The sequence below is a fragment of the Poecilia latipinna genome, unplaced genomic scaffold, assembly GCF_001443285.1.
Source record: "Poecilia latipinna isolate Pla-1442-1.1 unplaced genomic scaffold, P_latipinna-1.0 Scaffold1640, whole genome shotgun sequence".
Classification (NCBI taxonomy): Eukaryota; Metazoa; Chordata; class Actinopteri; order Cyprinodontiformes; family Poeciliidae; genus Poecilia; species Poecilia latipinna.
This window is the reverse complement of record NW_015114256.1, coordinates 8,118-35,579: the sequence shown is the minus strand read 5'-3', so window position 1 is coordinate 35,579 and position 27,462 is coordinate 8,118. Positions and strand designations below refer to the sequence as shown.

Here is a 27,462-nt window from a genome sequence, read left to right as displayed (position 1 = left end):
AGAAATGGACAGAATATATCCATGACAGGAATGTTTATTGTTGAACTATTTTCAGTATTGCTTCCAAGGAAAAGGGGGAGATAGTTTTGTTTACTCCCGACTGCCTTTGAGAGGGTTTCCCTCTTTTCTTCGGAGCACTGACAATCAGAATGTCCTCGGCGATGGTGGTGGTGGGGTGTCAGCGGGGAAAGGGATACAAGAAGTGATTTACCCCAAAATGCTCTGTAGAAGTGCCATGTCGTCTTATGTGTAAAAGCGAGCTCATGTGGTCTTTAAAAAGCAATATCTCCTCTAATAAGGACTATATAAGTACTCCAGTTATGTTTTTTAATTAATTTGTGAATATTTGAGGACTTTGTTTTTTCTGTACAAAAAGCATATTAAATTGTTCTCATCCTAGGATCATTGGATTAACAAGCCTTTCAGTTTTATGTGAATGTACAGTACGTAGATCGGTTTTCCTTTCGGCCGCAGTAGAGTGTAAATTTAGCATAACGCATAAACGCTACCAGTCAGATCTTTCATTTTGCCGAGGCATTTTTAACAGTATAAGCAGCTGACCAGTATATCCTTAGAACTGACATGGTTGTATATTATTTTTACTCTCTCTTCTTTTTGTAGAGTTACATATTTTGCCTCCGTTTTTAGCTGAGCGTACTTTGGTCAGACAATCTGTGACAGTAAACTGGTTTTTTTTGTTTGTTCTCCAGTGCTCTCTTTCAGTAGTGTGGCTTCTTATAGCAAGCCAAAAAAGTGCAATTTCTTTGACTGTTTACATACTGTATGTATATTTTTCTCCCTCTTTACTTTTTTTTACCTAAAGGCACTACATTATTGCCAGTGGATGATTAACTTTATAGCAAAGGTACACATAATGAGTTATTTATCTAGTTTGCATGACATGTAACCTTTGCCTGTTGCCTCTGACGGTGTGCATCTGATAAGCAAAACAAAACAAAAAAAAAGTGATAACTCATTGCCATAGAATGTCAGCTCAAACATTTTGCCTCTATATCCATAATAATAAAAGCATTTTATGTCTCCTGGTACTAAACCCTGTGAACTCGTCTTGCTTCAGCCTCAAGGCCCTCCTTCCTGCTGTGTTTGTGTTTTTAAGTGGAAGTACCGCAGTGATGCTAATCAGTATGAGTTTACAGTCCTATCTAGTGGTGTAAGATTGTACATCTCACAGTCTGTTGTCCTCTGTAATGACCCACAGTGGACAACAGGGCTGTCAAAGCAGCACAATAACAAGATGGTGGAAGGGTGTAGCGCATGGAGGTGCTCCTGTGCTCTCCTCTTTCTAGCCTTTAAAGATGGCTGGGGCAGAGTTAGGTCATTTAAACTCTCCAAAAACAAAACAAAAGGAAAAAAAAAGGGATTACAATAGTGGATAGGATTTTGAATTTTTATTGACTAGAATGTGTATGTTTGCAGAATGTCTGGTACAATCTTGTTTTAAACAAACCTGTTTATTACATGTTGAAACTAAGAATTTTTTATTTTTTTTTTAAAAAAGGATATTAATTTTAACTGAAAATTAATATCAGTTAAATATACAGTAACTGCTTTACTGTGCAGTGCCACCAACTGCACAGTAAAGCAGTTGGTGGCACTGTTGCCTAGCAGCTAGAAGGTCGAAACCTGGGCTGAGGTTTTTCTTGGATGTTCTTCCCGTGTGCATGCATGGGTTCCCTCCAGATACTCTGGCTTCCTCCTACAGTCAAAAAACATGACTGTTAAGTTCACTGAATACTCTATAAAAAATAAAAAAAAACTACCTTTAGGGCTGAGTGTGTGTGTGTGTGACTGTCTTTTGATCGACTGGTGACCTGATCAGGGCGTATATCACCTCTCGCCTGATAACCGCTCACCAGGCCCATCAGTCATTTAGTGCCACAAATGACTAAAATATGCTTACAGACGCCCGATTCTACCAAAACGATTTGCCCAAATTATTGAATTTATATGTTCAAATAATGTTAGTGGGTACAGGTGTAATAAATCCAGAACCTAGGGATGCAGTCTGCTTACAATGCCATTTGTGAAAGAATAATTTTCTGTCAGGAGCTTAGTGAGTTCCAGCGTGAATTTGACTGGGTGCCACCTGTGCAGGATGAGATTAGTATGAGGTCATAGACTTCTGAGTCAATAAGCATCCAATGCAAACATCAGGACAGTTTAAAAAATGTATTAAAACTAATGTTTGGCTTTAAGAGCTTTTGAGTCCAGACTGTCAATACTGTCAGAGTTAACTTCAGGTAAGATATTGACAGCTCATGAATCCAACGGAACCACACTTCAAATAAACCTGAGCTGATATCATTTCAGAAATGGTATCAGCCAATACAACTTGGCTGATACAATTTCAGAAATCTTTGCAGTTTTACATCAATATTTTTGAACCATTTGTTGCACAGGTTCTCTCACAGACTGAGGAGTAGTACATTGCTTCATGCTTATATTTCAGAAAGACTCAGAAATAAGTCTATGGGAAAAAATAAAATGTGGCAGAATGAAATTTTGGTAATACTTTATTTGAAGGGGGTTGAATAAGACTGTCATGACACTGTCATAAACATGACATAACACCTGTCATGAACATCAATAAGTCTTCATGAATATTTATGACTGTTGTCATAAAGCGTCATTCGGTAAATTATGACACTTTTAATACAAAGTTGACATTATTCAAAATGTCTTTGTTATGACAACTTGACATTAACCAAGAAATCATTGCTAATATAAATTTGTTATAAAAGTATTACTGATTGCACTTTAAAAATTAGGTAACTTTATGTTATTAAAGGTTTAAATAGTAATGATTTCTTGGTTAATGTCAAGTTGTCATAACAAAGACATTTTGAATAATGTCAACTTTGTATTAAAAGTGTCATAATTTACAGAATGACGCTTTATGACAAGCAGGTGTTATGTCATGTTTATGACAGTGTCATGACAGTCTTATTCAGCCCCCTTCAAATAAAGTGTTACCAAAATTTTAAATATGCATTTCTTTTTGCAAAATTTTTTTAGAAAATCCAGAGCTACAGCCTCATGATTTTTAGGCTGGTTATTTTAAGGCAGAATTCCCCATAATGGGATTATATTTAGTGTCCTGCTCCATGGCTGCTACTTCTGGGACCCCTGCTGAGTCAACTCCACTCAGATCCACCCAGAGGGAGATTGTTGCCTTTACATCTCTGCTGGCCAGACGACAATTTATCCCAAAGTAGAATCTCCCAAATCCTCCTTCTGTTTCAAGCTGGTTCAGGAAAACTGTTTTTTTTCTTTTCTTTCTGAAGTTGGAAGAAATTACACATTGAAGGGTTGCATGATAAGTGAGGCAGAGGTCATCAGTTTTATCTGCTTGATATTCAATAAAGATATGTGGTAAAAAAAAAATAAATAAAGTTTGTTTAAATACTGTTAGCTTTGATCTGAACTATTTCAACTATCCTTCCAGGATAAAAACCTTTAGTATCAAAGAAGGATTTCCACGTGAGGTATTGTGTATGACGTGCGAATCAAACAGCTGGACAGTTTTGGTTTGACCAGATGATTTTTATTGAGTGTATTTACAAACAAGCACATGCAGGAGGTGGACAACTGACCGACACCAGAGGGGCACACAACTATATGCAACAGTGGGACTTGGAAATGTCTACAGGCTACGTTACACCAGAGAGAGAGAGAGAAAAAAAGGAGGAGGAGAAGGAGGCTTTCTGTTACACACACACAGCAAAACAGCAGGACGTGCTGACACATGAAAGTGCTCACATCATCTCTACTTTCACTTCCATATGCACACGCACACACACACACACACACCACCATCATGTTCACACCCTCACGCTTTCAGAACCCAGACAGATAGAGAGCTGTTCCTTTTCATACACCTTGGAATCAATAAATAGTACATCCAATAAATTATCGGCTTTCACATAAAAAAATCTAAATGAACTTTTTTTGTCCAATAATATTCAATCTGAAGATTTCTTATAACTATCCATTTGATGGTGTTTTATTATGGTAATTATTTACAGTAAGAGCATGTAGTGGTGTCATTTACTGCTACTGGACTTTTGCTGTAGCGCCAGTAATGTCATGCTACATGGCACTGGCGTACACGGGAACTACAAGGACGTTTTGAGGAATCGAGCTCTCCCTGATTTGTCAGTGGTGAAGAAACCTTCCTACAGAACCAAATCCAGACGTCTTCGAGTCTCTTCTCGTCTCGTACCTTTAGAGTTTAAGACATCTCGCAATGCCTCAGTTGCGCACAAAACTAAAAACGATGACTTCGAAACAAAACGGCTCAACGTTTAAGCATATGCATAGTCGTCGATACATCTAGAATCCAGAGATAAACGAATAAATATATAAATATGACGCAAAGCAACGGGTTTCGTACGAGTGGCGTCAGTACAAACGAACCACTTCCACCATCACCACTATCATCAATATCAATGATTATGATCAGGAGACCTGGCAGGAAGATAAATACGAAAGCTGAGGACCAGCCACCAAACCTAAAAGCTTTACTGCAGCATTTTACATCACTTCAAGAATTTTAATTTTCCCCCCTCTCGCTGCATTCATATTTTATTTCAGATAGTGTTACACAAGAGCTGAAGATGTTTTTGTGAGGTTGTTTCTCAAACCACAAGATGAGCTACAGATTGCTTTGTCTCATATTTCACCACTGGGAGGGTTATACCAATGTGTCATTCATTCAAAGCATTCATGCTTATACTAAAATGCATTCAGTGTTAAACTTTATGAGCTATACGTAATCATTTTTCAGAAAATTACAGTACTGCAAAAGCCTCGAGTCATCCCTTGTTTCCTTTACGCTTGCCTTCCAAGGAGCCAGACTTTCCTGTAATTTTTTTTAAAAAGTTGTCCTTATTAGTAGTTCTTCAGACTTTCAGAAGTTTTCTTTGGACCTTGGCTGCTTTTTTTGTTTCTTGCAAATTTTTCTGTCCCAACCTTGTAGCTGACTACAGAATCTAACTGAAAAATGTGTGTATATACGGCATTTGGAAGAGACCAAATTTTACTTTTTAACCTACATGCAAAACACAATTTGTGGTACTGCGCATCATTCTGAATACACCACTCCAACACTGACGCGCAGCAGTGGCAGCATCATGCTGTGGTAATGCTTTTCTGTGTTGATGGGAAAATAGCTGGAGGAAAACCTGTCTGGAGCGAAAAACATTTATGCTATGATGGCCCAGTCAAAGCCCAGACCAAGATTCAATTGAGAATCTGTCGCAAGACTTGAAAATGGACAATTACAGTCTAAATCCGTCGAAAAAGTTTGAGCTTGAGTGATTTTGCCAAAAAGAATTTGCAAAAATCTCAACCGTAGAACCCAGGATCACGTTTAGGTCTCCAAAACATTGTCTTTTTTTGCAAGGCACTGTACTGAAAGTGCTTTGACAAAAAAAAAGAAAAAGAAAAAAAAAAGAAGGAATTATCAGTTGAAATGGTGGACAGATATTGAGTGAAAAAGCATGCAAAATTCAAAGATCACCTAAAAAAAAATAAAAATAAAAAACCTCGAAAACCCAGAGAAAAACCGACCAAGAAAACTCTAAGAGATTACAATAAAGTCTGGCTCAGCTGAAGCAAAATTTAAAGATGTAGTGCTTTGAAAACAATCTTTTGCACCTTAATGTATGGCGAAAAATTTGCAACACAAAAAGCACGCATAAAGGAAGATGCTGGATCTTATAATTAAAACATAGAATTTACTTTGCAGGATATCTACTTAATGCATGAGGCGAGTTGCACGTCTAAAGATGGATCAATCCATTCCCATCAGTCAAACTCACAATAATGTCACAGTCTTTACTGTTTCACTTATTTTTTCCCCCTCTTGGTAATCTATCTGCCTTGGTAAAATTCCCCTCAGTTAATATAGTTATACACATGGATTTATTATAATTTATATATATATATATATATATATATATATATATATATAATTATACAGTCTACTAGAATCGCAGAAACACACACAAACCGGGCCAGAGATGAGAGAGGTTGTTAAGGGAACACGGACCTACACAGCTACAATTCACCACATTGACACGCAGTATGCAAACAGGAGCTGCGGCGCAGTACTCTAGCATCCTTTCTTCACTCAATGACCCACCGGCTGCAGCGCTGAAGCAGTTAAAAGATGTCGACTTTAACACGTTAACTGGACAGGGTCTCCCCCCGCCGTCGGGTTTCAGATCAGCAGCTGACGTGGAGTGCAGGAATGGAAGAAAAGCATTAAAAGGGACACTTCACTTAAATATTATAATGGTTTGAATTTGAGTTGAGTCATTACTTCACGCCATCTGCTGTGTTCCTGCTACTTAAACTCATTAGCTACCAAACAGGATGAGCTTTAATGGGAAAAAAAGCCCCATATGTTCACAACAGGAGAGGACTGGAGAATACTCGAGATGAAAGCAGAGCGGAGCAGATGGCGTCACGCTCTCAACTCAAACCCACGTAAAATATCCCTTTCAGAGTAGTGCGACCTTCCCATAAACCCTCCAGACTCACTTAAAATATCTTTAATATGTATATATTTTTATATATATTTATTTAATATAATATGGATTTTAGTGCAGAGGTTACAGCGCCGACGTCACATGATGAGCGAGGTGTAGCCAATAGGTACCAGCCCCTCCTTGTCTCCCTGACGACATCGAATCCAGTCCTGATCGACGCCTCCCAGCACCACCAGCTCTTCGCCTTTGCAGAAGCTGAGCTCGGCGCCGGTTCCGGCGTGGTCGCACAGCATTCGAACGGACCTGTAGCACAAGAGCGGTTACAGCCACGAGAACGGTATGCCGTCGGCATATGAAGCAGGACCGGATGAGTCACGACCAGGACCGGTCAGAGTGATGAGTCATCAGTCGGTGAACGTCCTTCAACGAGAGAAATGATAACAGCAGCTATTCTGATCTCTGCTACACCCACCAGGGTTCCTGGAGGGTTAAAGAGAGCTGAGACAAGCCTTGGATTACCTCAGACTAAGTTGTCTTTATTTTTTTCCCATGCCTAGTCCATCCTCTTGTATAACTGATTGTCTAAATCTGACGTTTTTATTTCATGTACATAATGGCAAAACATGTTATTTAAATATCCACCAATCAGGGTTTTTTATTTTATTTATTTTTTATTGTGGTACTCTGGTTTGTATAAACCTCCAATATGTTAACATAAGTTTTAGCCTATTTTGATTTTTCTTTGATATCAAATAAACAAAATTTAAACTGTCAGACATTTTTTTTTTTTTTTATTCTTGTGAGCTTTCTTTAAACTCAAAGTTTGCAAACATTTCCTGAGTATTTGGTATTGGGCAAAAAAAAAAGCATGTTTTTTGTTTGTTTGTTTGTTTGTTCTGCCCAATAAGCTTCCCAACATAGTTTGCTTGAATTCTGGCCCATTCCTATTAGGTTTGTAATCCTTAATCCTCTCCTTCAGCCAAGCTTCCTCACATCATGATGGTGATGAAGGTGTTCACAGCCTTACAAGGTTCTCCATTTTTCCTCTAAGGACAGTCATTAAGAAAAAAACTGTAATCTGGCTTTATATATTTCTTCTTCCTCTCTTAGTGGCTCTTTAGTCAATATCCCTACACGACTCATTTCACTGTGGATAATCACACTGGCGGTAATTAATATTTGTTAACATTTTGTAGAAATGTTTTCATATCCTCCTTTACCATAAAAAGCCTTAGGATAATATATCACACTCAGTTTTATTATGTAATAAGCTGGTGTGATTGAGGCATTAACTTGAGATTGTGGTATCATCATGAGTTTTTCATAGTCTAGGGTTAAAAATGTTTTTACCAACTAGATATTTCATTCAATTTGAGTCGTTTTTAAAGGTTCTAAAATATATCAAAACGCATCTTTCAAATTCAATGGAAAATTAACGAGTAAATAACAACTGCATCTCTAGCAGCTCAAGCTGAAAAGGCGGCTCTAGTGCGAATCTGCAGAGTTTCTGTACTCTACCTGAATTGTCTGGGTTTTTCTTTCATTTCTGTGGCGTCCGTCTTTTTCTCTGATTCCACGTCTCTTCCTTCCTGAAGTTCAGTGGTTCCTTGTAGCGTTGGGGTGGAACTGCTGCTCACCATCCGGGTCAGAGCCGTGACACCGGGAGCTAACCACTGAGAGGGACGCCTGTGGATGGGAGGAATCAGACACATAGTTCAATTTTGTGGGCAGAAAACGATAAAAGTTCAATTTCACTTGATTGCTACATGCAGATTATCTAAGGCTGTTGTCCTCAGTGACATGGAAAATTGTGTTCTTTCTTTAATACCCAAAAAGTGTTCAAAAATATTTAGCCCGTCTACGTACTGGGCAAAAGCTTAGTTTATATTCTTCCATCCTAAGAAGGTCCTTTTCTGTGCTGATGTACTCAGTGAAGACAGCGGCTCACCTGGTTGGTGGTGTGTGACCCGTAGGGCTTTTGGAGGCTCCGAAAAGTCGGCCCAGACTCCAGGGAACCTGAGCGCCGTTGACGGGGGAATAGTCACTTCCCGTCTGGTCCTGGAAACCAGGACTGTTGGTGTTCGTCTCCTTTTTCACGGCAGACAGGCTAAAGTCGGCCAGGTTCTGGCTCAGCCGACCTCCCCAGCGTATCACAGCTCCCCAGCTCTGCTGGATCACCTAGAGGTACCGTAAAAAAGAAAAATAAAAGTCCACTTGGCAGAGCTGTACAACACCACAAGTGGTTGTAAGCGTTGGATGATAAAACACTGACCTGTCCTGCTTGCTGGGTAAAACTATCTTCATCTAAATTAGAAAGAGGTAAAGTTTCGATTTCCTTTTCCTGCACCCACAGCAGCTGTGGAGTTGTTTGCCCAAAACTAGGCGAAGCCTTCACAGGTTCAGAATCTGTACTTGTTGATGACCCTGATCCGCCATTGTTTAAAATCAGTGAAGTATTTGGTGAACGTTCTGGGCTTCCAAAGTCCACTTCCGAGAGGCTCTCCATGTATCTGCCAGCTGGGGATTTCTGTTGGCCCTGCGGGGAAGTCTGGAGCCCGGCCTCCTGGTGGGGAGATCTGGGCATCTCAAGCCGGTGAGAATCCGCCTCCAGGTGATGGTGCTGGAAGAGCAGGTCGAGGTTAAAGGTGAGCAGGCTGAGGGGCTGCAGCACGAGGAGCAGCTCCTCAAAAAGAGGCCAGCAGGTGGTCAGTGACAGACGCATAAAGGAAGTAGGGTGGTAATATGCCTCCAGCACATCTGAGGTTGAGAAAAATCAGGGTTTTAGAAGTGGCTTGCTTGCAAAAGGAGAATTTTGAAAAAAAAAAAAAAAATCAGTGGTGAAAGGTTCTGTAAAAGACATCTTATGTCAGAGTAAAGAGGACTGAATGCAAATTGCATTTAAAAAAATGTATTTGCTACTTTTTTGCTGGTTTATTACACAAAATTCCACTAAAATATGTTTTATTAGTTGAAGCTCAAGATGTCATAAATCTCTGGGGATATGAATACTTTTGCAAGGCAGCGTAGCAACAGCCAGATCTGTTAAGGGTTTAGAAACTTACCGCCGCAAGACTGAAGATGAGACAGCCAGAAATCTAGAAGCTTGATGCTTTAAGAGAAAAATCAGGGAAAGGAGAATGATATAAGCAGTTGTGATAAGAACATTTCCAGAGGACAGAATGTCAAACTCTTACACAGGGTTAGGTAAGAAGAGGTATTCCTTACTTTAGCAGACCAAGGAGGAATGCATTGAACCTCTGCTTGCTGTGCCTCAGCTGCGGCAGCTCGCCAACCCGGATTTGTAGGTTAAATAAGGCTTGAGTTTTGGGACCTTGCAGAAATGGTTGAGTGAGAGAGCATGAGAGGGAAAAAGAGGAAGACGGGTGATTGAAATACTGCTGTGAAGCTTGGCACTAATACAACGATCAATATCTGCATCCAGCTGGTTTCCTCTGTTCAGCGTTTTCAACAGTAAAAAAAAAATAAAAATCAACAGAGATGAGGGAGAAATATAAAATTGAAGTTTATCATCATCAACAGGAGGTGGGGAGGGGGAAACTCCAGGACAGCTGCCAGACACCGTCCAAGCATTTGAGGTTTTGGATGCTACCTGTCCTCGTTGTGGCCTGCACCAGGCTCCAGGCCGAGTTTGGCCTTCGGCCTGCGATCAGATCACTCTGGTGAGGCTTCAAGCCGTCGGTCAGCAAATTGTGCAGGGCGGGGCAGAGGCACTGCAGCACCAGACGGCCAAGAGATGGATTTATGGCGCTGTCTCCTGATAAAGCCTGGGGTGAACATGGAGGAGAGGGAAATGGAATTGGATAAGTTAAAAGGTTTGCAGCAATTGAAAAAGACGTGTCTGGAAAGAAATGCTCAAGAGGAAAAGGAGTGAAATATGCAATTCATGGACAAGTGTTTGAAGGAAATATTTGCTGATGAAATTCAACAAATGTGATTTAGTGAGCTTTCCATCTTATCTAAAACAAGTCACCAGAATACTTTAGATTAGGAAACTTTAGATTAGGAAATCATGCAGAGATGGTGAAAGTCTCACATTTTCTTCATAATCTCTCGAGTAACGTAGCAGTCAAAACACTTTTTCTGTCACCCCTTTCAAACTTTATAAGTCCTTAGTTTTCTCACAACAGCAGTTTGCTTGGCTCTCCAAAGCCTCTCCCAGCTAATGTTGCACATGCTGTGGTTTGAAGAGAAGTCAAAGTAGTCGAACAGCACCTTAGGTCAAACCCTTTCTCCTTCATTAGCTTTATTTAGGCCATACACAGAGGAACAAAAATGCTCCAACGGATAATAATTGACATAAACATTCTCTTACATCACAAACTTTATGCTCACAAACAATGCTCACAATCTCCATATAGTCTGGATCTTTACTCCCTGTTCAAGAAGTCTGTACTAGCCAAGGCACGAACTCTGTATAATCTTTGTAATGAAAGTGGTTTTTATACCCTTTTTGTGTGTGTACTAAGTGACCACACATTCATTCAATAGTTTCCTCTGAAAGAAGGTTGTTTTTGTTAAAACAATCAGTTATTTTTCTACAGCCACACAGAGAGACCGGCTTCAAGACTGCATTGCAGGGTAGGGTCCTCATCCATGTATGGTAACGCATTCTTGTTTTTGTGGGCATGACTCAAAACACTCCTATTTTATTACATTTTAAAATTGCTTATTCACTTTGAAAACCCACATCTATACATTTACACACATTCAAAAAGAACAAAGTAACTAAATCTGCTCTTTAGGGACTGACCTTCTGGACTATGGTCCGAGAAGAACTGAACTGAGCCAAGATGGCCTCCACTGCAGCACCGACTCCACTGACCAGAGCTGAGGAGAAGAAACAATAAGATAGGACCAGGGTGATAAGTTTATATGCAGTAGAGAAAAAAAAAAAAAACATAATACAAATGCGAGAATGAACACCTTTCTTTTCCTGCATGCACAGAGAAGTAAGGCCGAGACCCCTCACTGAATGCTCCACATCCTCGCCCATCCAGGGAACGTCTATCTTCTGTACGGAGCCGGCAAACGAGACGCTGCGGACGGCTTGCGACGGCAGAGAAAATGATTACTTACAGCTTCAATTTCTAAGCAAAACTAACATGTGAGTGTTATTAAGTGAAATTAAGCAGATGGAGCTTTGTGAGCACATTCTGTGAGTGTTGGAGCCACAGTAGCGAGGTTGTTTTACATCTGAATCCGTAATGATGGCTTCTTGTCAGCTTGAGAGTTAAACAGAAGCCCATGCATCAACCTCAGCTCACAAATTTATCAGGAAATTAATCATACTGACTCACTTAATGCTTCCAATTCATATCATAGATTTCATAAAACAAATTCCTGAAATCTTGCAAACTCCTAAAGCTTTACTCAAAGCATTTCCAGTGTGAATGTCTGGCCCCCAATAATTATTGTGATTCTTTCAAAACTACAAACATTATCCTTTGCAAGGGAGTTGGGTTTTAAATTAAAGAAGAGCAAAAACCTAAACGTAATTTACAAAAGAGCTAATCTATATATTATAAGTCAGTCTCAACAGTTTAGAGTTACATTTTTAAAACTGTGCAAAGTGTGATTTTCTCTGAAGTAGATAGTTCATCACATGTAGAGCCACAAATCTCACCCTAAAAAAGGTTTTAGGAATTATTTTTATGTAAATGTGATGAAGTCTACTGAAGACCAATCTATAGTTTCGCTAACTTCCACCACCCATATAATCGTGGCTAAATTGTTGCAAATTTGGAAAAACTGCTCTCATCAAACATCATTTTCTCTGCTACTATTAAAGTCCAAATGTTATAACTTTATTTAATAACTTAATGTTTGGTTGATTGCATTGAGGTCATTGTTGCATTTAAATTGAAGCCTGAAAAGCTCCTAACTTACTTTGGTCTCCCAGCAACCAGCACAGCCAAGCATAACCTCAACTTGGAAAAGTAAGTGTTTCTCCTGGGGGAGAGCCAATTAATATGTGCAAGAGAGTTGAACACATAGCTACAATTTATTACCGTGAAGAGCAAGAATTATTGTTGAAGTTTCTTGGTGAGACACGAGCAGCCTGTAATATTTCCCTAATAATATTTTTTTCCTGGAGTATGCTGGAGACATTTTATTTTAGATCTGGTTACAAAGAAAATGTAGAATTGTGGAGATGTTATCGATAACTTTAAAAACCGAACAGTCTTCACTGTGATGAAAAGAAAATCTTGTTACAATCATATTTTTTAAGTTGATTTGATAGTTTAACTCAATCAAGAGCTTTCATCACGTTTCAAGCTATTTACCCTCAAGGTCCAAATTTCAATATATCCCAGCATTATTAGCAAAGGAAGAATAAAGCCCTAGATTTTGCGAGGTTCCAGAAACAGAGCAGAAATGTTCATCTATAAATTTCTTCAAGAAATATATGCCATGAAGTCAGAGGCATTGTGAGTGGGTTTAAAACATTCTACAAACTTACAGTAAGGAAACCTGAACAAACAAGAAGCTAAAAAGAAACAGCTGTTGGAGTTACCACAAAAATAACGGGACATATAACAACAAATGTGCAAACACAGGTGCTGTGGACACACCGGTATTTATAGAACATAAACTTATAATTTAAAGACTTATTATACAAGCAAAGTCATACAGTGGATGTAGAAAGTTTATAAAATGGCTGTATTAAAATGCCAACGTTTTGCGACATGAAAAATAGGACTATAATAATTCCTTTCAGACCATTTTCCACCTTTAAATTGACCTGTAACCCTTATGACTAAAAAAAAAAAATTTTTAATAGAAATACAGTAATCTCTTTAAAGGAAAAATAAAACTAAGAAATTTGGTTGCATAAATGTTTACATAGAGTTAGAAGAAAGTGTGCAAACCTATGTAACTAACTTGTTATTTTTATTTTTTATCCACTCTACCCGGTCCTAAAATGTTGTTTTTTAAAAAAGTCAGTAAGTTTGAAAAACCTTTAAAAAATAAAAGGTATTAAATGTAGAAAAGTTCTGAAATGAAAAACACCCTGGCATTTTAAATAGGGTGGATAGACTTTTTTTTTAAATCCACTGTATACGAAGGTTTAACTGTTATCAAAGTGGGGGAAACAAGGAACAAAGTAAACACTTTAAAAATCAATTCCATTTTCCCTGCAATTTAAAGATCTTCTGTGCTGTGGGTGTGCTTTGGCTGAGATGCATGTGTCAATTTTAATACATCATGCAGAAACAGAAGAAAAACAAGGAGAGAATCCAGAACAGACCAACACAGACAGGGGAGGACAAAGAGAGACAGACTGAGCAGAGTGACTGTAGACACGCTGTGACAGGACCAGCTGTTCCCCGTCTGAAGGTCCTTTTTGCAGATTTGAAAGAAGAATGGAGATAGGACATATCAGATGACCTGCAGGGAGCTGCCCTCTGATATCACAAATAGCTATAGTTACAGCTACTTTCAAATCTGGAAAACTCCCTCCAAGCTGAAAAAGGGAACACCCACTCCAGAGTGAAATACGCACAAGTTAAATGTCTAGCAAAATAATAATAATAAAAAAAAAAAAAGTCTGAAAAAATGTGAAATGCAGATTCTTACTCGCCACATGTGGCTGCAGAGGACCCTGGTAGAGTTTAGGGGGTAGCGGGGGCGCCCTGGGTGGGATGGGAGGGTAGAGGTTGGGGTAGTAAAGGGGAGCAACGAGGGCAGGTAGGGTGTGTGAACGGGGGAAGAGCGGGGAGTTGAGGCGAGAGAGCGGGAGAGCTCCAGAGCGCTGGGGAGGGGAGAGAGCGCCGATGGGGGAGAGGCGTGGAGGGGCGCCCCGGTGGAGCGGGCAGTTTTTAGGGTGGTACAGGTAGCATGTGGGGAGGGGAGGAAGCTCTTTGGACATTCTGGCCTTAATGCTATCGTCTGCACGGCAGCGCCTCTCTGAATACAGCGAATCCACAGCACCGAAGCTGTCTGGGTAACTCATCATAACATCTATGTTCTTATATGGAGTGGTGCAGCCTTGCGGTCCGGAGGTGCCACTAAGCGAGGCGTGGGTGTCGCCTCGCTTCTCCGAATCGCTGCCGTAGAGTGAGTCAAAATTACACTTCGACTCAACCTCCCCCGTGTTGGTTTTGGAATCGCTGACGTACTTATAAGCTGAATGTGTGTTTTCGCTGAAAATGTCTCTGTAGTAATGAGGAGAGTCTGCACGGAAATCAGCCAGGGAATCATCAAATCCAGAGCCTACAAGAGAGCTGGAGTCGTCTCTGCGGATATAAGCTGAGCCTGCAGCAGCAGGACTCCACTGTTCGCTGGCCTGTTTGTCGGAGGACCACCGACCTGCGAGGAGCTGCGAGTTATGGGGGTCTGGGTGGAGGGGAGGGAGGGCGGAGTGCAGGAAGTAGGGTTGAGGGGACCGGGCAAGGGACAGCGGGGGTGAGGAAACTGTTCAGTTCAGGGGATTAAGCGGAAAAATATTAGTCAGGATAGGGCGGACATAAAGCCAAGCAATGGACATACAATGGATACAACCGAGTGGGATGGATGGGTGAGAAAAAAAAACCAAAGTGATAATGTGGCAAAGAAATGGGAAGGAGAAAGAGAGAGATGTAGAGAATGTTAGTGTAAAACAGGAGAAAAATGCACATTTCTAACAGTATTTCAGTCTCCATCGTCTAATAACACAGCGCTGGACTTAGACTTGGCTCACATTTAAAAACTGACCACAGGAGTCAGAGAGGCTGATTTATTAAGATCAATTCCACTTCCTTTAAATAAGGGCTAGTGTGCCTGTGGCTCTCAACCTGCCCCACATGTGATGCTCAGACTGCAGGTAAGCAAATGTTAAGAACAGCTGAGAGGGCATCGTTTGCGTGTTTTTGTTTGTCCAGACAAAAATGAGAGAAAATCTGGCAGCGACTTAATCCTGAATTCTATCTTATGACCAGCAGATGGCAGCTTTGAACAGAAGTCTTTAGATTTGGGATTTTACATAAATAAATGCTATAAAGCCTCAGCATTTGACTGGGGTTTTATGTGATAGACCAACACAAAGTAGTCAATAATTGTACAAAGTGTTTTTTTTTGTTTTGTTTGTTTAACCATATTGCTCATATGGATTTTGTTAGCTTAAGAAAATCTAGCACCCCCAAAGGGATACATGTGTGCAATTTCATTTCAGAATAAATCCAGCTGTAATTTTGGAAAAAAAATATCATGGGGACTAATGAGTTAAAAGTGGAACTTTTCAGAAGGCGTGCGTCTTGTTAAATGAGGTATAGAAATAATAGCAGCTCAGTAAAAGTCTAGACCTAAATGCAATTAAGAATCTGGGATAAAACTTGAAAAATGCTGGTCCCAGATGCTAGCAGTAATCCGACTGTGCCTGAACCATTTTGCACACAATAATATGCAAAACAATGCCCCTAGAAGCTGATAGAGACAGAGGACTTACAGCTGCAATCACAGCACAAGGAAATTAGAAAAAGCATAGAGTCACATCTTTCAGATATGTAAAAAAAAAAAAAAAAAATCCAGATGAATACATTAAAGTTGTTTGTCTTGATGCAAACTAAAAAAAGTTGATGGGGTGTAAACACAGTGTAGTTTCACTTTCTATCACTTGCTTGAGAAAAGCATGTGAAGATAGAAAATGTTTAGACTCCATAAACTACTCCAAATATTTTAAACTTCTCTGCAGTGCGGTGCCATCTCCAGACCGCCTTCCCTCTGTCAGTTTTCTCCTTTGTTTCCTCCCCTGCTTCTACCTTCCTGTCCTTCCCAGCAGTAACAGCAGTCAGCGTATGAATGCTGAGTCAGTAGACAGAGATAACACACTTTGGTCTCTAACCTCGGCTCTGTAGAGCCTCAGAGTGGCACTACAGTTTTCTGCCAGGCTAAAAAAAAGAGCTGAGAGAGAAGTCGTACCTTGTTTAGACTTGAGCTCCCTTTGTACTGAAGTCAACATATGCTACTTCCTATTATCAAAACAAAACTCTTAGCAATTGGCCTGTACACAGAGATCCACCCCTTTGGCTCTTAAAGGTGTACACGTCTTTTCATAAGTTGTTTCATTTTCCTCTAAATACATACATTTCAGGAAAAAACAACTTGTTAATTTCTTCATGAGCGGTAGGAAAAATCATCAACACTGCTGCATCAATCGGACACCTATCAAAGAGATATCTCACTCCAAGATCTTAAAGAATTAAAATAAACTTTCATACTGGATGACTCTGTGGATACAGGGAAGCAGCCATCCAACACAGTATAAACTGATGGGAATCAAATCCATCAGTTTATAATGTGCAAAAAAGTATTTGCTAACTTGCAAATTTAATCTGAGAAAATAGAGAAAGCTGTTTTTAAATCATAGTGTCATTAAAAGGAATCATCGACATTAATAGGTTCAATCGGAGAGAGAAAGCTATCAAAAGCAACATCACTCAATATGAAAAGGTTATCCTTGATGTACCTAAATCAATAATGAATTGATTGAGAAAGAAAGGACATAGCAAAGAAGGAGCACTTTTAGACAGTAGTGATAATAAAGATAGGAAATGAATGTATTTTTCCTTGCTCTTCTTTGCTTTTTTCCTACCTTTCCCAGACTAGGGAAATAATAAAATCAAATCCCATACTTTTCCAGATTGAATAGGAATCCAGTTAGGAAAATAAGAAAACTGAAAACGTAAGAATAAAAGTAGACTTTAGTGCTCTCCCATTATCCCCCAACCCTCAGAATGAAGAGATGATAAATAATTGAATAAGTTTGTGATGAAATCACACTTCGATAACCAGTGGAGGATGGGCTGGCTGGAACGTTTCCAAACACCTCTTTTATCTCATATTACCTCATCTATCTACACGGCAGTTCATCTTCCACTCCCGAGCTTCCCTCACTCCCAAACTCTCGCTGCGTACCCCTCATTATCAGCCATCCATCACATCACCCTTACTTTCCCTCTGAGTCATGCTCAATGTACCATTACCATTAATGAGTCGACATTTTCATCCATCTTGGTTTTTCTATTACGAGACAACAAGGAGGAAAATGTCCAAGGAAATAATCTCTGCATGACTGAGGATATGAGAATGCAGCCTATCCGCCTGTTTTTTATCCCCTCTTTCCTCTTTTCATTATCCTATCATCTCGATTTTAAGTTACAGTTTGTAATGGACACATAAATAAAGACATCGACAGGATTGTGAAAAAAAACCTTAACTCTTCATGTTGTGCTTCCTGATACTTAAAACAAATCATTAATTCATCAAACATTTTTGGATTGGACGCAAGGTTGAGCGTGAATGAAAACTAACATTGCACATCACCATGAAATATGGCGGTGGTGGCATCATCTGGATAATGTGTAATTTTATCTCCAAAATTATGAATGTACTGCTTTATGGTGGTCTATCACATACAATCTCAATAAAACATACTGAAGTTTTCTGGATGCAACCTAACAAAACGTGAAAGACTGACAAGTGTAAGAATACTTCTGAAAAAATCTTAGTATGTTTTTAGCTAAAACATTGTTCAACAAGGCTTGTTGCAACTGAAAAACTGTTTTGTTTTGTAATAGATTGAAGTAAAGAAACTGGAACCATTTTGTTGCCATTTTCACTGCCAGCTGGTCACAAAGTATCTAGAGATCGAATTGGTTCTTTGCGAACGCTTTTGAGGCTCAGCGGGAAGTGAATTAAAAACTAAGACCACTTTTCTGTGTGAACATGAGAAATCACTTCACGGTTTTCAACTGTATTAAATTGGAATGGCCTTGTTAGTTATTTGTTGACTCGTGAAAGTTGTACTCACCAGAAGTTCTCGATTCAAAAGTTCTCCCTCCATCAGCCCGGCCTCTCACCTCCACTTCCTCTTTTCCTTTCTCTAGCTTCCTTTCCTTCATCTCTTCCCTCATCTCCCTGTCTTGGCCTACATTCCACAGGCTGCTGTCACTGACTGAGCAGCCGATCTTCTGCGACAGGCACAACTCCAGCTGTCCACCCTCCTTGTCAGCTCTCTGCAGCATCTCCTTCAGGGCGGCCATGGAGGTGAGGGCTGGGGGCGGCTGCATGAACAGGGCCTGGGCCTGTGAAGTGTACTCCCACTGGCTGCCGTCACTACCAGCCTTCTCCCTCCTCCACCTCAAGTTGTAGAGTATATCTGGGTCGGGGGTGATGACAGTGGGGTCGGGGTCGGGATCGGTGATCACCTTTGTGGGAGGGGAGGTGCTCTTGTTGCGGAAACGAAGCTCTTTAAACGTAGTCACCTTTGGACCAGAGCCTGGAGATGAGCCTGATGAACCGAGCTTCTTTGGGACTTCAGTGGCGGATTTTCTCTTCTCCAGTACTGGGAGCTGTGGTGGGGCTTCACATTCGGGTGTGAAAGCTATAAGCCAATCAAAGCGCTCAGGTTGCTCAGAGTTAGCAGGCAAAGTGCTGACTTTGAGGGGCGCTAAAGAAGGTGGGATGGGAGGCAAAGGACGAGGAGGTGGAGGAGGCGGAGGAGAATCTGGTAGCTCATTTGAATAAGAGAAAGTCTTTACTGTTGCTTCATGCAGATTATTAAAACTTGTGCTGTAGTAATGATCTGTCACCAAAGCAGTATTCTTCTTTCTTCTTCTTGCAATTTCAGTGAAGGAGGTGGTCCTTTGTCTGTCTTTGCTTTCCCCCTCCTTATTGCCGTCCTCAGATGCTTTTCCATCTCCACCCACTTTGCCTGTGTTGTTTTCCTTCTCTGCCTCCCTGTCTTGTAATCTGAACTCTCTGGACTCCAGAGGTCTGGATGTAAAGTGATTATCTGCTTCCTCCTCATCGCCCAGCTCCCCAACGCAGACACTGAGCTCAGGGCTGAGCTTGAGGAGCTCGGCTTGGGTCAGTCCGGCAAGCATGAGCAGCTTCCGGATCTCCACGTCCAATGTGTGGAAGGAGGGCGGAGGGGGCAGGGCAGGTGGTGGTGGTATGGCGGGGGGTGAGAAGGAGCAAGACACTGAGATGACAGGTGGAGGAGGCAATGGTGGAGGGCGTGTGGTGGGTGGTGGCAGAGAGAGGGGAGTTCTTTCCTGTTCAGCTTGAAGAGCAGCGAGGCGCTGGGCCTCCTTCCTGGCAAGGTGTCGCTTTCGAGGTGGAGGGATGGGTGGGGTTGGAGTGGGAATGGACGGAGGTGGGGAAGGAGTGGTATAGAGGGTGAGGTAGGGAACTGGTTTGGTGAGAGGGAGAGGAGGGATGGATGGCGGAGATGGAGGGAGGGGCTTCTCACATCGAAATGTTGAGAATGTGGGCGAAGAGGAGTTGGGGGAGAAAGTCGACAAGGTGGGGGAGGTTGCGACGGCCATGGAGGTGGTCTCTCTGCTGATGTTGATGTAGGTGTGGAGATCAGAGCTCACGCTGGCATGACGGGCAGGAGGTTTGGGGGGTCTGGGTGGCGGCTCAATGGGGGAAGGGGTGAGGGAGTCTGGAGCAAGGGGATCTTCACAGTCTGACGGAGCGGTGAGATCAACTCCGGCATCTGAAAACTCCTGAGACTCCCCCATTGTTCCATCGCGGGTTTTATACAACTTCCAGGGAATGTCGATGTTCCCCATTTCATCCATAATATCTGAGAGGTCCTGCTCCTCCAGATCCTCCAGATCAAATCCCTTCTCGTGAAGTCTGGCAATGTAAGCCAACTTCACTTCCCTGTTCACTTTTTCCAAACGATCTAGGTGATCTAGGCGATCCCTCAGTACATCCCAGTGTTGCTCCCCTTCCAGATCCCAGCGAGCAACTTGGATAACCTGGCTGAAGCGCTCCATTTTCCCAAACTCCCCTACAGACTCTAGGAAGTCAAGTAAATCTAGTTTGTTAGGATCAGAGTCGCCTTTTACCCCTAAGTAGTCAGGAGAAGGGGAGTCAAGCGCAGAGGGGTATCCCTCATCAGGGGAGCAAGAGGCAACTGGGGAACAGGAGGTTAGGGAGAAAGGATTTTTGTTAAGCGGAAGAGATGAGGAATGTTTGAACTCAGGGAATTGGTCTTTGGGGTTCAAAGCAGCAGACAAATGGTCCTGGTCCTGTGAGAAGCACATGGAAGCGCACTGATCGGCACAGTCGGACTCCAGGTCAGAGCAGGAGCTGATGGAAGTGGAGGATGATGAAGTGGAAGAGGAGAGTGAGAATTCCAAGAGGGATGGGGGGCAGTCACAGCATGACGGCACCAGGGTGTCATCATCGTCATCATCACTATCTGTCTCATTGTCCTCATCATCATCGATAGCAGTATCTCTGCTGCTCATTTCCTCCTCATCGTCTTCATTTACAGTTTTCTTGTTGTCCACGTCTGCATTTTCATCTGCGTTCTTTACATCGTTTCCCAGATTGGCAGCAGATTGGGCAGAGGGCTCCGCATGCGAGGGAACCGACTCTTTGGCTTTCGTCCCATCACGCTTGTGGGCCAACTGAACCACAGAAGGAGGAGGAGGAGGTAGCTGCAGCTGCTGCCTGATGGAGACGGTGTTGTTGTTGTTGTGGTTATGGTTGAACATGCTGTTGTTGTCCTGAGGGGAGCGCCCATCGCAGCACAGGCAAGGGAGGCTTGGCTCGTTGCAGTTTGGATCCAGAGGGAGGACGGAGGGGAGAGGCAGCGGAGGGGCAGCCACCTCTGGCGTGTTCCGGGTCGCCGCAGATGGCCGAGTGCTCTTCAGTTTGGGCTTGGCCAATCTGGAAGCAGTGGGACCTTGTTTCTGAGAGCTCGGTCTGGACTGGATTATTGGAGCTCGTGGCTGTGCAGCCGTCCTGCTCCTGGAGGAAGCAGCAGGGGCTTTAACAGCCCGCCTTGGGGACGGGGTGGTGATTGTGTTCATGTTTTTATCCTCCTTCTGAAGACTAGAGCCACGAAGCTTGGGCCCAGCTGAGTTAGCGGTCCGCCTGCTGGCGTCGAAACGCCGCGGCTTTGGAGTCTGGGAGGACGACTGCATCGTGGGAATGGGACTATTTAAAACTGTCAGATACTTCTGTTGCTATAGAAACTGGTGCTGGAAATTCTGGACGAATCCTGTCTATGATGCACCGTAAGTCACATCTTGGCTTGACTCCCAAGATCCTGCAACATCAAAGGAGACACACGATGAATCATTTCTACGAGCAGGCTCGGCTCACCAAACACCAGTTTTCGTGTCTACACGTGTCTTTGTTTCATACTAAATTGAAGTGAAGCAGACGTGGACTATAACATATTCATTAAAATCCAACTTTACAGATAACAGAGTAAATCTCCAGAGAACACTTTGTCTCATGCTGTCAGAGAAAATAACATCTGATGATGTCTTATTTATTCCACTCTGCTATGCATGGGTAGGGATTTTCTATTCTTTCTTTGTACGTATCTCCTATGCCTTCCAAAAGCATTGGATTGTATTGCTGAAACTCTGACAGTAAAATGGGTTTACATATCATGGCATACAAACGGATTGACACCCTTTGAACTTTTTTAAGGTAAGGTAAGGTAATTTTATTTATATAGCACATTTTCAGCAACAAGGCAATTCAAAGTGCTATAAAGTGCTTTTAGACTTTCTGCAGGATTTCCCTGTCTTAGGTTTCATCCTTATCAAATCCACCCAGGCTCCCTGTACTTCCTGAAGAAAAACATATACAAGCGGGAGTGAAACTGAATTCCACTTTTGGATTATACTAGATATTTTACGGGTACTGGATCATTTTTAAGACTTTTCTTTTTTCAAATTAATACCATGTTTCATTTTCTGTCCTTTTCAAAATCAACATGAATTATGAACTACTTTCTGAGTGGTTTTGTTATCCACCACATGGCTGCCACAGGACCCTTTTTTTTGTTTTTTTACAGCTACTTAAACACTGACAGCAAGAAGACTCCCTCATGAGGCATTCTCAACATGAAATTTCATTTCATTAAACAAGTTTTTCATTCTCTCTTAATATTTTTTGCCCTGACATTGAAAAAGAACACAGTCTAACAAGCTACCCTTAAAATATTGCATAATTAATCATTAATATTTATTAGAGATAGAACTGTCATCTTATGGGAAAGCTTCCTCAGTAATCTTTAGTCGATAGTGTTTGCATCTCTGCCACAAGGAACAGCAACATCAAATGAAAAAGATTGTAGGGGGGGAAAAAAATCCCCAATACCTGGAGCATAACGCAGATGTAACTGGAGCATGAAATAATCAGCACATCACTGAGTGTGCCTTCTTCTTTTAAAAGCCCATCCACCGAAATAAAATAAATAAAATAAAAATATATAATATAAAAATAATATATATATATATATATATACATACATATATATAGTCCTTTACAGCAATGGGAACATAAATGACTCAATAATCTGTTTGTTCTCAGGAATGCAGGTTGAAGCCAGCAAAGCTATAAAGTACACCAAGGAACTACAATATAAACTACTGCCTATCTCTGCGTGTGTTTGGACGGTCCCGTGCAGAACCTTGTTAGCATTGATCCCACAGAGCTGATGGAGACTGGGCTGAGGATGGGTGGAGGAGGGGGGCTACATCCATCCGCATCGCTCTCAAACAGGCCCACACGCCCCATTTATTACGCTTTATAGCGTCAACCTCTATTTTATCCCTGTTCTAACTCAAATATGCGTATATATAAATAAAATAATATTAAATAATATACATTTAAACCCACATAGTCTACGTATCACGACCTCAAGCGGAATTCTACGTTTTTTAACCATGTTAAATCATGACATTTCTCTGACATGACTCGTTAAAGCAGGTACGCTTAAAAAAACAATATACGGACATGCATGCAAATAAATGTAGTATTAAAATGACTCACGTCGGATTCGTTTAAAGATGGGTGAAGGTCTCCATCTCCTATGTCTTTCTCACATCCAAGTCCGGGAGGATGTGGATTCTTCTCGTTGTTAACGGCCTCATCGTCTGTCTTCTCGCGAGAACACAGAAACGCCTCCTTTTCCCCCCAGCCAACCCCTTGCTGGTATCAGCATAATCATCCTCATCATTGCGTTTCATTTATTTATATATATATATATATATATATATATATATATATATATATATATATATATATATATATATATATTTTTTTTTTTTTTTTTTAGATTTATTAGGTCAATTGTGAACAAAATCAGACAAAATATTTAATTTCTATATCTAGTGTACAGTGTACATCTCATATTACTAACAATGTTTTTATTTAGAAATAGAACATATTTTAAATGCATTAGAGTAATATATTAAGATGTTTTTTATATTTTTTTATGTTTCAAAACATTACAAAAAACTGTCTTAAAAAGCCATTGAAAACCAAAATTCAGTTCCTCAGAAAAGTGGTAATTTACATAAGATCAATAAAAAACACTGAATACAAAACTGTATAAAAGTAAACTAATTTTACTTTAGTTAAGCACACAATGTGTGCTTAACATTTGCTTGAGATTCCTTTTTCATGAATAACTTCATCAGTGACCTGATAAAGCAAAAATACATTTAATATATATAATTGTTTTTACACAAAATATGCTTTATATTAAAAATAATATGACTTGGCAACAGTCTGGCCAATTCTCTCTTCATGCCCATTAAGAGGTTTCTGAAATTGTATCTGCATCAAGAAAAAAAGGCCTGACATGAGGAACGCTGAATAGCTGAGGACAAGAAGTTTGTAATCCTCCTCAGGCTGCAGTCATTCCTAATTCACATGTAATTTCACCCAAATGTTTTCCTCCCACTTGAATGTTTGCTAATATATCCAGACACAGCTTCACAAAAAGCAAAAAGCCTATTTTGAAGCATTTTACTGACCACCTACTGGTAACATTAGCAGTTTTTCCTATTATTGTGTATGCCATGAAATAAAACTTTTATATTAAAAAGTGTAATATCCCTGCTTTTAACGCAAAATGCTTCTGTTCAATTATTTTAATATCGGCCATTGAGCAACATGGTTTCATGTAAACCTTGTGAATGTGATGAACTTTGGCTGTTTTCCCTCACCATCTTTCAGTTTCCCAATTGTGAAACTTGATCTGATTTACTGTGTCACTGGCATATTAATATTGTTGACAGATTGCTCTCTGAATGCATTTCATAACTCTTATATACTACATGGTTCTTGATATAAACTGGTCTAATCGTAATTGAATTTCTGACTGGGATTAAGGTTTTTTAAAAAGGGATAAATTGTCTGTGATTGATAAAATAAGATGCAGATTAAGTGACAATCCTTTACATATCCTTCACTAGTCTCCATGTGCACCAAACCAGACCAGACCATTATTTATGGGCGTTTAACAATCTCTTTCTCTTGCTCAGCAAGTGCATTTGGTGTCCATTATTCTTGCCCAGAAAAAGGATGCAAAAGAGACAGATCATAAATAATTTATTAGGCACAATCACATTGAGACAATTGGCTATTTTATAAAAACACTATAAAAATGTTTTAGGAAATAATCTCCCAGGAGACACATCATTCCCAACCCCAAATAAAGTACAACTCTTTATTCGACATTATTGTCAAAATATAAACAATAACTGCGTTGAGACTTTTGTGGGGTAAATATGCCCTTTCCTCTCCCTTTAACCATTTTCCCTAACATTCATAACTCACTGAAAACCTACTTAAATACTTATGTTCAGCTCAGACCGGTCTGAAACTTCTCCCTTGTGACTTTAACATCCTAGTTCCAAGTTCTTTCCTGTGATGCTCCATCCCTCACTTGTTCCTCTTGTAAATCTTCTTGGCGAAGTTGAGGAATATTGAGTGAGGAAGGTTCTGAGCATGCCGAGCGATGAGCTTCTGCAGCCGCTGGTAGCTCTCCTCTTCATATGTGTGATACAGTTTTGGCATTTGTAGAGCATTGTACAGCTCTTTGACCTTCGACACGCTGGCTTCATCCTTGCGCCCGTAGCAAGCCTAAAGAGAGTGCGAAAACATCAGCTCTTGATGCCATTCAGTGGAAAATGCGTTACGTGAAAATAAAAAGAAACACACAAAATTAACGTTCCTATGAGTTTATCACAAACCCCAGACCTACATCACAGAGAAACCCTTTAGGAGGAGCCACAAAAAAGATCCAGTAAGATCCAGTATTGGAAAATGTTTCAGAGGATGACGAAATGCTGTTGAGATGAAATTGGTCTGAACTGGTGCAAATTAACCTAAAGCTGCTTGCGAAATTTGCAATGGCTTGAAGGGAAACAAGAAATCCCAGGAGTCTTAAAAGAGCATCAGATTTAACTGGATTTCCACAGAACGGTTGTTAGCACAATTTTCCATGAACATCCAAATGTGGATGCACTTAAAACATTATATTTCTTAAGAACAGCAGGATTATATCAGCTGCAATGGAAAGTTTTTAGTAAACCATCGACCTCCTGAAAGTAAACAAGAGGAAACAGAAAAAGGACAGGATATGCAATGAGATGGGCATCTTTGTGGAACATCATTATTACCAGCCAGAAAATGACTGAAATAGGGAAACTGGCATTTTCATTCTGTGAGTGAAGGCTAATTTCTTAATAAATGCTTGATTTTTTTGTTGGAGACGACATCCATGCAAGGAAACAAATCGTAATCTGACGTTTTTGCATTGGAGTTAAACTTTGACCCATAGATTAGGTCGCTATGAAGATAATTTTTTGCTCAAATGGGAATGCAGCATAACAAACCTCACCTCCAGAACTGATCTCTGCTCTGGAGTCATCACTTCTAGAGCTTTCACCACCAACCAGCTGCATTTGTTGTCCTGGATGTCTGTCCCAATCTTTCCAGTCACAGCCGGGTCACCATAACAATCCAAGTAGTCATCCTGTGGAATAAAACATATAAATAGTGTATCATCACAGCAGACATGTCAGCATGTTATTTAAACAGTGAGAAAACCGATAATATTAATAACCAACTACCTGTATTTGGAAAAACTCTCCCATCTCCAGTAAGATGTGCTTGGCATTACTGTGTTCCTCTTCGCTGTCAATCCCTGCCTGCAGGAATGAAAGTGCAGCATGTAAGAGAAACCTGCTGCATGCTTTCATTACTTTACAAGGGCAAGCTGTGCTGGCTTATCTTTCCCAAAGAAACAACTCTGCAGTCTTTAACTTCTTCCCCCTAAACAATCTTAATTAGCATTGTGGTTAACAATACAAACATACTCACCATGTACATTGCAGAGGCCACTGGGAGATAAAACGAATAAAAGGCAGTCTTGTATTTCACAATTGCTTTATACCTGGAATGAAGGAAAAAAAATACTTTTTTTTTTACTCCGATAAACTGCATATTTAAATCTATAATTTAAGATATTTTTCCTGTTATTACCTTTCCATGGTAAACCTGTTCAGGTCAATGTGACCAGGTGGAGCCGTAATGAGGTCCAGTGTCTGACCAAGTTCAGTCTGGAAGGTGGTCTGAAACACAAAAAGATAATAAAGAACATAACATTAATATTTACTTTTCTCAAAGAGATAAGCAGGCTTAAAATCTGCAGTAATACACTTTTAAACTTAGCACACATTTTAACATACAAATTGCAAAAAAATTAATCTTCTTAGCAGATACTGTTACAGCATCTGAGATATACATAAAAACCTAACTGAACAACAGGGAGGAAGGATCAGAGGACAGAGGAAAGGAAGATGAAAGACAAGCAACAAGGAACAAAATGTAGGACAAGAGGAACAAAGGAAGGAGTTAGGGAAATGAAAGGACAAGACCAGACTGAAAGACAGGAGAGAAGAAATGAAATTAGGGAAGATTAAAAATTCATATTCTGATTAGGGGTTGAACGACTACATATTTTTTTAAGGTCGACTACATCATGATAGTAGTCGAGTCGATGTCGACTAGTCGCGGTGACGTCATAGGTAAGCGCAAAAACCCTTCACAACTACTTGGAGGCTTTATCAGCTATTTTCACGGCAAATATTGACACCGCCTCCCCTTCTCCCGC

The 27,462-nt window shown here is 40.6% G+C and overlaps 2 protein-coding genes across 4 annotated transcripts; both read right to left on the bottom strand.

The window, feature by feature from the left end:
* Window positions 1-4,581: 4,581 nt before the first annotated feature.
* rusc1 (RUN and SH3 domain containing 1) lies at window positions 4,582-23,434 on the bottom strand. Of its 3 annotated transcripts, none has more exons than XM_015059592.1 (12): window positions 23,328-23,434; window positions 18,325-21,585; window positions 14,115-14,951; window positions 11,460-11,582; window positions 11,287-11,363; window positions 10,126-10,300; window positions 9,741-9,846; window positions 9,578-9,624; window positions 8,788-9,272; window positions 8,464-8,693; window positions 8,034-8,201; window positions 4,582-6,818 (listed from the first exon to the last, which is right to left on the bottom strand). In XM_015059592.1, exons 2-12 carry the CDS (start codon window positions 21,458-21,460, stop codon window positions 6,653-6,655), a joined length of 5,550 nt encoding a protein of 1,849 aa, XP_014915078.1. In that variant the 5' UTR covers window positions 21,461-21,585; window positions 23,328-23,434; the 3' UTR covers window positions 4,582-6,652. The 3 variants fall into 3 exon arrangements, with proteins under 3 accessions (XP_014915078.1, XP_014915079.1, XP_014915080.1); XM_015059593.1 differs by lacking the exon at window positions 23,328-23,434 and adding an exon at window positions 21,950-21,967; XM_015059594.1 differs by lacking the exon at window positions 14,115-14,951.
* Window positions 23,435-24,876: 1,442 nt separating this feature from the next.
* Window positions 24,877-26,938, bottom strand: fdps (farnesyl diphosphate synthase (farnesyl pyrophosphate synthetase, dimethylallyltranstransferase, geranyltranstransferase); the record flags this gene model as incomplete). The annotated part of the gene is made up of 5 exons (XM_015059586.1): window positions 24,877-25,427; window positions 26,188-26,322; window positions 26,420-26,497; window positions 26,670-26,742; window positions 26,832-26,938. Coding segments are annotated over 5 exons (594 nt in total), but the record flags the coding sequence as incomplete, so codon positions are not given.
* Between the last annotated feature and the right edge of the window lie 524 nt (window positions 26,939-27,462).